At 39.5% G+C, this 10570-nt stretch overlaps 1 protein-coding gene across 1 annotated transcript in view; it reads right to left on the bottom strand.

The window, feature by feature from the left end:
* The window catches only part of hook1 (hook microtubule-tethering protein 1), a 14836-nt gene extending 7232 nt beyond the window's left edge, over nucleotides 1-7604 (bottom strand). Inside the window, exons 1-11 of the mRNA XM_036522180.1 lie at nucleotides 7382-7604; nucleotides 5431-5516; nucleotides 5139-5208; nucleotides 4721-4771; nucleotides 4384-4516; nucleotides 4223-4290; nucleotides 3679-3741; nucleotides 3402-3485; nucleotides 1321-1484; nucleotides 937-1077; nucleotides 175-376 (exon numbers count right to left, since the gene is read on the bottom strand). Coding sequence (XP_036378073.1) covers nucleotides 175-376; nucleotides 937-1077; nucleotides 1321-1484; nucleotides 3402-3485; nucleotides 3679-3741; nucleotides 4223-4290; nucleotides 4384-4516; nucleotides 4721-4771; nucleotides 5139-5208; nucleotides 5431-5516; nucleotides 7382-7426 — 1107 coding nt within the window. The 5' untranslated portion in view covers nucleotides 7427-7604. The remainder of the gene's footprint in view (nucleotides 1-174; nucleotides 377-936; nucleotides 1078-1320; nucleotides 1485-3401; nucleotides 3486-3678; nucleotides 3742-4222; nucleotides 4291-4383; nucleotides 4517-4720; nucleotides 4772-5138; nucleotides 5209-5430; nucleotides 5517-7381) is intronic.
* Nucleotides 7605-10570: the final 2966 nt, after the last annotated feature.

The following is a 10570-nucleotide window of genomic DNA, read 5'->3' as shown; positions in this document are numbered from 1 at the left end:
TGGGGGAGAGCATTAAAAATATTCAAGAAAGTGTAACTCACCTGTTCATAACTTGGCATTTAATGGAAAGGTAATTACAAATAATAATATCAGAGTAGTGAAATTATGACTGGGAGTGACTGCGGCCTGCAGAGACACGCAGGGTTCTGTGCTGCCCTGCTAGGTGCTACCCACCTGTCTCTTGTAGGTCTCCAGCTGTGTGCGGGCTGCGTTGGCCTTGCGCAGCTCCTCCTCCAGGCTCACGGTGTTTTGCATGTAGGTCATGTTCTTCTCCTCCAGAATCTTGACCTGTCGCCGTAGGTCGCTCAGGTCCTCCAGTTTCTTCCGGTAGGTCTCCACAGAGGCCTCCAGCTTGACCGCCCGGTCCGAACAGCTCCTGCCCACAGACACACAGAGGGGTTTAGAGGTAGGCGGGCAACAATTACACAGGCACACACAGAATATTTGTGCCACTGATATGCTAGCACACATCGCTGTGCACAAATACTTACAGGTACAGTACAAGTCAAAAGTTAGGACATATCTGATTAAGATAATGGGAAACATGCATTCAAAGACCTTTTGAACTGAAAACTTACGCTTAAATGCTTGTAATTTGTTATTTAAACAAATATAAATAGTGAAGTTGCTGCCTATGTATGAATGTCTTTCCGGAAAAAAATTCAATTTTAAAAAAATATTTTTTGGCTGTTTTGGAAAATATAAATAAAATAAAAAGTAAATAATAAGATAGTTTTGATGTGTTTATAACACTTTTTTGGTCACTGCTTAATTCCACTCATGTTATTTCATAGTTTTGATGTCTTTTCTACAACTCTAAAAAGAGAAAAAAAAGAAGTAAAAATAAAGAAAGAACAGTGTGGCCAAACTTTTGACTGGTACTGTAAGTCTGCATGCATATGCACACACATACGTGGATGCAGACACTCTGTGTACCTCAGGATGTCCAGCTCGTCCTTAAGCGAGCGGGACTCCTCAGCCAGGCTGGTTAGCTCATCATTGCGGTGCTGCACTTCGATCAGCTGCTTCTCCAGCTCCTCACAGTGGATGCGGTAGTCATCTTTAGCAGCCTCCAGCCTGGACACCATGCAGAGAGTCAGTCAGACAGAGAGAGACCACCCGACAGAATAGCCAGACTGAAACTCTCACTTGAAAACAAATAAAATGAACCTAAACCAACAGTGCTGTGCAAGCAAATAAAACCTTTTTATTAACCCACAGCTTGGCTCATTTGTAACTTACAGCTAATACAGTAAAATCATTTATCTCATTGTGTGGTAACTGAATGGTTAAAGATAAACTGTTAAACATAAGCGGGACCTGAAATTCTCCTCCTGCAGCTGCTCGAGCTGGAGCTGCAGTTGGCTATGCTTCTTCCCTGAGGGCGTGGTCGGGTCGTCAAAGGAGTCCAGCTGGTTAGCCCGGTCAGTCAACACATCATTCTCTGCCAGCAGGCTGTTCCTCTCCTCCTGGAGCACGGTCACCTGACCAATCACAACATAATGTCAGCACCAGCACGTTCCTCAGTCACCCAGCCGATCAGAGTAGGGCGCCAACACCAACACACTGTACCATTGACATCGGCCCAATCACATCTCTCTGTCTCTTGACCAATCAGACTCAAACACACTCCTGTGTAACCTAACCCCAGAATAAAAAAAAAAAAAAAAAAAAAATCAGGGCTCATGCACTCGGCTGCGACGAAAAAGGCAACCACAAGTTGTCTCCTGAATGTAGGGGATGACGGATATTGAACCTACACCTTATCTCAGCTAAAAACCACATACTAATCACAGATCGGGAACAGAAACAGTCTTCCTGGTCTGCTGTGCCACATCACAGTTAACTGCTTTTATGATCTGCTGTGGACATTTCCATTAAGCTTACTGGGTCTATAGCTACTACAGTATGTCACTGTAAAATAAAATAACAAAACAAAGACGCTGTACCCATACTAATTACCCATCTGCTAAAAAGGTCCACACTTCTTATTATTCTCCCAAACCATCCTGTGAAATGTTTACATAGTCTCTGGGCTGGACAATATTCTGTACCTGAAAAAAGTTTACAAAACTGATGATAAGGTATACATAATATATTTATTGTAAAACTGTTACCATTTCATTAAAATTCTGAAAAATTTAATTGTTTATGACCTCTGACTGCACATTCCATAATGAACTGTATTCACTCATACTACATTGTAATGTGCCTTTTGTCATTTTATGTAAATTTGTGCAAAGCAGTACTGGTCACAGCTTGCTTCTATTTACTGGCACTGAACCAAAATATTGCATAAACTAATGCACCAAAAGTCTTGCCAATCTGAAAAATTAAACAGCACACGAATGTTAGCTCACTGTTAATGTAAGTGGACTGGCAGAATTACTGGTTAGTCACACTTCTTAATGAAAAGAAGGCAGATTGACTTTCATTTCTTTTCTGGTCCTCTTGAACAAATGTCTGAACTTCTGTTGCAATACAAAAAATAACAATACTCCACCCCTCAGATGGAGTTCCACCTGGTTTGGACATTTCAAACAACTCACCAGACGCTCTGTAGTCAACACTTACTGCAGACTTTTGGTCACATTATTACTGTGTCTGGACACGTCAAACACAGGCATAAATGATCATTTGCTACTGGATGCAGGCTATTTGCTGAATTTTTCTCCATGTTCTGCAAAGAAAACTAGTGCGTTCTATCACACTATTATATTCATAGATTCAAATATTTCTCTGCTAGTTCTTGTAAAGAAGAGAGAAATGAAACTTATGACATGGACGAGATTCTCTCTTTGGAGGGTGCACTCACAATAATGTGACCAGTATCTGCGTAAAATAAAATGTAAAAGATGTACCTGCGTACACAATACAGCCGGAGTTAGCTCAATGGGATTTAGCACAGCAAACATCCCCCCAGAAATTGTTAGCTTGTTAGTTGCAGCAGGAATTGTAATTAATAGTCTGGCTTAACAGCCATGCAGCAATATCATCTTACCTTCTCCAAACAATCTTGGCATGGGGATTTGAGTTTTGTGATTTTTACAACTCAATCTGTCAAGAATCAGTCCCAGCAAAGCATCAATATTTCATCAGTAATAACAACAGAAAAAAAAGAAACAAACACGTCAAACAATGTTTCAAAATCAATATCATGAAAGATTTTGTTCACTGCACGTAATGACAAAAGCTGTATTGCCTCCATTTTTCATTGTGTGTTAATAACAGCATAAAGTTGCAGACAACAGAGGTTAAATATCTAACAGCTAGGTTAAAAAGTACTACATAATCTACAGTGCTGAACAAAGCAGGGGTGTCTTAAGTCATGTTATACAAAAAGACTGAGGACTCCAAATGCTGCCTAAAGCATCTGCTCTAGCACACCACAGTGAACTCACCTGAATGTCCAGCTCCTGGCACCTCTGGGCTAGCTCTTCCTTCTGTGCCATTAGCTCAGCTATATCCTCCATTGCCTTCTTCAGCTAAAAAAAGCACATTATGCATCAAGCCACAGGATATGCCATAGGTAACACCCGTACGGCATTATGACTGGTTCAAATACTGCGTCAATTCCGATATGTTGTGTGTTATGTGTGCACCTCTAGTGCATTAATGCGCTACTGTCCAAATGTTAGGCATGTTTATTTCACATCAACAGAGGATTCAAAGTGGTACCTGTAGCTCAACGTCCCCAAGGGGCTCTGCTCCAAAATGTGCCATTGTTTCCTTGCTCATCAACTAAAACAGACAGAAGGTTCAGCACAAACTCAGTGGGAGTGAAGCTTGCATTTTAAAGGAGTTCTCATAGTCCCTGTGAGCATATCTTTTTTTTTCTTAAACACTGTATTTTAGATGACAACAATCCACACAGGTAATGTAATGAATCAATTAGCAAAGTCAGAATGTTTAATACTATATGTGAATTACTTAGATATGAATGCAAGTACTTATGTAGGGTATACATATTAATATCTAACTTATATGCATGATATTCCATCATAAAAGGATAGATACGTCCTTCCCAGGCAGGACGTCTTTTCACATGAATGGCAATCTTCAGTTTAGACAAGCAAAGCTAACCAGTTAAATCATGAGATTCATGGGTCTACCCAATGAAAGACAACTGTCAGACAAAACATCATGCTGACTGAAAGACGCTATGTGTTAGCTAAGAAGATATGTGTTTTAATACATGATAGAATACTGGCAGTAAAATCACCTCTTGAATGGCAGTCATCACAACGTGCTGTACTGACTCCTCCAGGGTCATTATGATCTGAATGTACTCTGTGAAAAGGGATATCAGAAAGTTCATTCTCTACTGCAATAGAAAATATTCTCACAACTTTCTAGCTGACTGCACCCTGAACGGGCCACTACCTTGTTTCCTTTCACATTTGACAGCACAACCCAAAATCAGCTGCAGGAGACGTCCCAGCTCCACAGGGTCAGAGTGTTCAGCAACTTGGACCAGATCCGGGAGCGGGAAATCAGAAATCTGCTGTGCTAGAACCTGACAGCATTGACATATTTTAATCAGGTGGCAATTCATATTCTCTGCATGACAGTTATGCAACAATCATGGAATTCTAATTAGTTATATCAGATAGAGAACAGACTACAGCACTGCATTTGAATATTATGATAGCAGAGAGGTCTCCAGATTGTGACAAGAAAAGTGAATGATATTACTTAGTAGGAGGAAAATACAGCTTACCTCATTGTAGTAATCCACTATCATCTGAAGCACCTTTTTGAGGTTGTTCATCTGAGTGAATAAAGGTAAATTGATAACAAATTACACTGATGACAAACTAATCTGAAGTTTGACTCTCCGTAAAGATTTACAGCTTTCCTGAACGCAGGACATCTTTTGTTGTCTTGAAACCCTTATTCAGTCAAAATAAGCTCCTTCTGTGAAGCCATACAGAGAACACAAAAGACCTTGTTCAAACGGGTTCGGGTTCAGGTGTTTCATTAAAACCTGCCCAGGTGATATGAAACTCAATGCAGATTCGTGCAGTGCGTTCGATGCACAAAGAACTGTGGATGAAAATGGAAAAATACTGTGAGGGACCTGTACTGCAACTCAAAGATAAATGAGAAGAAGCCTTAGAGAAGTTCTGGGGAGATACCTTTAGCCTCCAGTTGTCGCCCACATCTTTAATGCGACTCAGCCAGCTCTCACTGAACCATGCGGGGTCTCTGCCATTCAAACACAACAATCAACACTGAGACTGTACTGTACAGACAATACACACAAAAACCTCTCAGCTCAGACACAGGAGGGTGCCAGACACACAGTAATCCCACAGGCGACAGAAAATATTCATACTGTGAATTTGTTATACATAAATTAAGATATATTATCACACAAATTTGATACTGGATGAGCTCCTCTACAAAAAGGCTGGAAGACAGACTCACATTTGATGGAGAGCCTGTGACATGGCCACTCCATTAGTCAGGTCCTGTGCAGTCTTACATGGTGTAGGAGTGTTGAAGGTCTGCAACTTATGAAATGCATGAAGTGTTAGTACAGAATATAACCAGAGCCAAACAATCTTAAACCAGAAATAAATGACTGGAGATAATTTCCACTGGAAAATAAAACACAACAATAATGACTCTCATGTGAAAAAACAAAGTTTACCTGAATCCACTTAAAAGGGTAGTGATTCAGTAATAACTCAAAAAATAGAACAAAGCTAATCTGTTATAAAACGCAGTTATGCTGGATTTGAAATTCCTCAGTGATTTACAAGATTATGTTTTGTAATTTATTGGAAGGAATACAAATTCTATACTACTACTGAATTCTTTACTTGCAGGATCAGGCTGAAATGTAGCTAATTGCATGTGTCCTGACTTTCCATGGTGTGAATTCTCGTCCAACTGTTTCAGGGCAACACACATTATTTGGCTCCTGGTCAGAAATGTTAAGACAAGCTTCTTGCCTGTTCTGTTACAGAACAAGTGCGAACAAACATACACGTCAATTCAATTAATCTACTGGCAACCAAATTCAGTTTTTGAACAGCCTATGGATATACTGGGTGAAAGTGGTTTAAAGGATTGCAGTCACTATACTTTAATTCCTCACAAAGAGTAATCCATGCCAAGAGCTCAAACAAGGGCATACACTGTAATATGAGCACCAAGAGAACAGGGAAAGATGTTAATTATTCAATGTGCAGGTCCAGTGTAAGCAAAATCCTACCATCAGCTGCACGACCAACAAGGTGCAGGAGAAAATATTGATCTCGGAGCAAATCTAGCGGTGGTAAACCGGCCGATCTTTTACTTCATACAGCCCCAAGTTAAAATAAAGAATCTAACAGCATCCACGCTTCGAAAAACGATGGTAACGTAATCAATGTTAGAACAAAAACAAAGTACGCAAACTAGCGTAACTAGCGCACGTAGACTAATAACAGTAAGTTAGGTATGCAGGTGATGCAATTTGGTTATGCTCTGACTAGCCAGGAATCGGAGTATCAACGAGAAGGGTCTGGCTGCAGGCTCCACTGGTTGGACATGTTGGTATCAACACGGCTCATGTATAAACACTGTGGAAAACTAGTTAACAAGAAAGACTACATGGCTAAGACATTAATTAGCCAGTACAAAAGGAAGATGCATTTTACTTAATGAATGTTGACAGGCTGTCCATTTGGGTGACTGCCTAACTAGTAGTTTTTCATTCTACATTTATTAATAATTCGTGGTGCAGGCATATTAGTGTATCATCATAATTAAAACTTTTCTCGGCAAGGCAGACTAGATACCAACCGATGTTATTGTGATTTGATTGCATAACAACGTCGGGATCGGGATCGAAGGGCGAGCGTTCCACAAATATCTGCTTGTTAACGAGATTAACGAGGTAGCTAATTCGGATAAACACAAAACGAAATGTGTTTTTGTTGGTGCTGGTGGTCTTGGTCTAGACTGTATGGCTACCCAGCTAACTACGTTTTACGATATCGGTAATAATTAGCTAAGTTAATGTTTGATAGCCAGGTACGAGGGCTCATGTGGCTGGCTGACTAGCGACAAGCAGCTACAACTAGAATTTAGCTATGTTCATGTGGGTAGCCAACATAACCTTGTGAAGCAATTCACAGCAAATGATGATTGAAAGACCGCAAGTACGCTCACTGTTTATGTAGTGGGCACATTCCCTGTGTGTTTTGACGAGGATGAAAGGGTGAATAAGCCGGTGCGCATCGTTACCTCCGACAGGTAGCTAGCTAGCCAACTAAACCGTCATCGTCAAAAGATCACATTGCAGGCGAAAAAAGGAATCATGACATTATAGAGAAAACACCACACTCTGTCAGCTAGTCGCTCTTAAAACATAAGAGCTAATACTTACCCAGATTATAAGGCTTTCGCATAAGACTGTTTTGTTCAAATCCATTTCTTCTTGATAAATTGTTTTGAAATTTCCGTTTACCTGTCACAATGCGCTTCCCCTATCCACTGCATCTGACCTCACCTGGGATGTATTTTTCTAAGCAAAATGCGTAAGATACACACAACTATTGATACTCCGGAGTAAAAATGGCGTATTATGTGCCTGAATACCCGCCGTTCATGCTTTGGTGTACTCCGCTAAAACGAATTGGGGGAAAGATTGGATAAAGAGTAGAATACCGAGAAATAAAAAGCCAATGGTTGCTTGACTTCAGTGATGCCGAGCGCCCAATCAGGGTAAGGATTTATAGATTGACAGCTCTGTGAGGGCGTAGAAGCCAATCAGATCGCTCAATCGATGTAGGCTTCCTGTAATATTAGATTGTCCACCTTAGCCAACCAGCATGACTTTTGAACCAGGATGATGGTCATAGCAAAATATGTCAGAAAAAATTCTGAAAATACCTTCTTGGGGGCATTTGGTTAACAAATCGTATTTATGAATTAGAATTGGTTAAGGTGTAGTTTTCACTGTGTTGTATGCAAAAATGTCCTCTATGTGATAGCAGTCCTTTGAAAAGTATAAACTTCTGCTGTAACCTCCCTGTGTCACAAAAACATAAGGCTGGCGGAGCATTGCATATACCCACCATCTGTGAAACCTTTGTATTTGAAGTTATATATAAGAGCTGTCCCTGTTTTCTTTGACAGAAATTGTCTTGCAAACTCGCACATACACAGCAGGCATCAGATGTGATTGAAATTATTGATTTGATTTCAGTTTGAAAAGACTATGTAAAGACAAGACAATGCATATGTCTGGAATGCATGTCTAACCTACGGTATGAACAAGAATTATAATTTGATAATTTAAGTAAAATTTAATTCATGTTGACAGGTTTTTATTTTCACTTTTTTGTCATTATTCTCTGTCCTTGGGTGGTGGGCGAATTAGTGAAACCTAATCATTTGTGGGATGTTGGTGGTTGTTTCAGAGGTGTAATTTCTATGCTCCCTTACTTAAAGTGAAGTATGTTTACTTTAATCAAAGGTTCATTTCAGCACTGATTTTGAGCTACTTCACTTTGTTCATCACACATTGAAACAGTCCTTAACATTGGAGGCCATTTCTTTTCTCAGAATGAGGGCTTGTGACCTTAGGGGGAAAGTCTGAAATGCTGCAAATATATGCAATGACTATTGTGTTAAATATATACAAAGACTGGTGTAACTACAAGCATAGTAGAAAGCAGGGATATGCACAATCAAGACAATTTGTGCCTGCAAATTTAGCTGGAATGGAAAATAAAAATACTAATAGGAAATAACAAATAAACATGAAAAATAAACTTGAATTTGATACTTAAGGTACTGTAGAACAGGACTGTATGTCAAAGAATGCCTCAGTTGGCGGATATCATCAGGCGTAATGATATTTGTAAATCAGACAATTGTCAATATGATATAGCTGGGGTAGACATCCACAATCTTATGAATTTAACTAATTGCAGTACTGAATACACAGAGGATAGACATTTATAAAAATGTAATCTGGTATATTGTTGCAGTTCTCTACATTTTATAGTGTTAGGGCCTATATTGAAGTCCTCTTTTGTGGAAAATTATTTATGACATGTTAGCTTCCAAGCATGTGGATTACTGGTTGGATTTTCTTTTTCAAAAATATTTTATTATAGGTATGTCGTAAATAAAAGAGATAAGATTAGCAGGGAGGTCACGTGAATGGTACAATCATCAGGAACTCATAGGTTTCTGAAAAGTTCAAGAAGAAGATTCAACAACTTTATTGTCATTGTGCAAGCACAACAAAATTACAATTGTATCAACCTCTAGCGGTGCATTTATATTTAAATCTTCACACATATTTACAAAAAAAATAAGCAATATAAAATATCATCAATAAAAAAGTACAGAATCTAAACAATATAAGTTTGAAATATAAACAATATAACATATAAAATACAATTAACGATAAAATACAACTAACGAGGGTGCAGAGGTGCCAGCAGCAAAGGTGCAGTAAAGGTGTGGTGTGACAGATATGGAGTGATGGTGTATTGGAGTGTCGAATGATATGTATGGTTGATGCAGAAACACTGCACATAATTAGTGGTTTGAAATGACATGTAGGTAAATATTGCACGTACTCCAATGATAGCAGTACATCAGTCTTGTCAGACTGTGCCTGTCAGATGAAACTGTTTTTCGGTCTATTTGTGTGTGTGCGGATTGTTTTGAAGCGCCTGCCTGATGGGAGGAGCTTAAACAAATGGTGTCCAGGGTGTGTAATGTCTTTTATGATGTTCTTAGCCCTCCTCACACAGCGAGTGCTGTGAAGATGTTCAACTGATGGCAGCTCTATGCCAACAATGTCCTGTGCTGTTTTCACAACATGCTGGAGGGCTTTTTTATCAGCTTTGGTGCAGCTGCTGTACCAGGCTGTCATGCAGTTTGTTAGGATGCTCTCTGTGGTGCATCTGTAAAAGTTGACAAGCAGCTTTTGGGGGAGGTTGGCTCTCCTTAGCCTCCTCAGAAAATAAAGGCGTTGTTGTGCCTTACCCACCACTGCTGAGGTGTTGTCAGCCCAGGAGAGGTCTGCTGTGATGGTGACTCCCACGAATCTGTAGCTGGGGACTCTCTCCACAGCCTCTGTGTTGATGTGGACAGGACTGTGTGTGGTCTTCTTGGTAGTCCTAAAATCCACGATAATTTCCTTGGTCTTTTTTGTATTTAAGACCAGGTTATTATTGGCGCACCACGCTGTCATTTTTTGCAGAGACAGTTAATTTGTCTTTCTTTGTTCTTTTTTTCCTTGTTTGTATGTGTTGTATTATGTTTTTTTTTCTGTAGAAATGTCCATTTCCTCAAATTCTGAGTGAGATCTTAAAGTGCTGTTTCATGGCTGACTTGTCATTTTTTTGTTTGAACAAAAAGGAAATGGTTTGAAAGTCTCCAAAAAAAGAAATCTGTTTGCCTAACCAGGGCAACCACAGTATATTTGCAAATGTGGCGCAAACAAATTAAAGTAATCCTTACATGTAATGTCATTGGATTAAAGCCACGTTTCATCTGTCTGATAAAGGTATCTTCTTGCCTTGGTTCATTAAATCAGAATCAAGAGTTTATT

Source organism: Megalops cyprinoides, chromosome 2, assembly GCF_013368585.1.
Source record: "Megalops cyprinoides isolate fMegCyp1 chromosome 2, fMegCyp1.pri, whole genome shotgun sequence".
Taxonomy (NCBI): Eukaryota; Metazoa; Chordata; class Actinopteri; order Elopiformes; family Megalopidae; genus Megalops; species Megalops cyprinoides.
The sequence above is the reverse complement of the archived record's forward strand: the minus strand, read 5'-3'. Positions and strand labels throughout refer to the sequence as shown.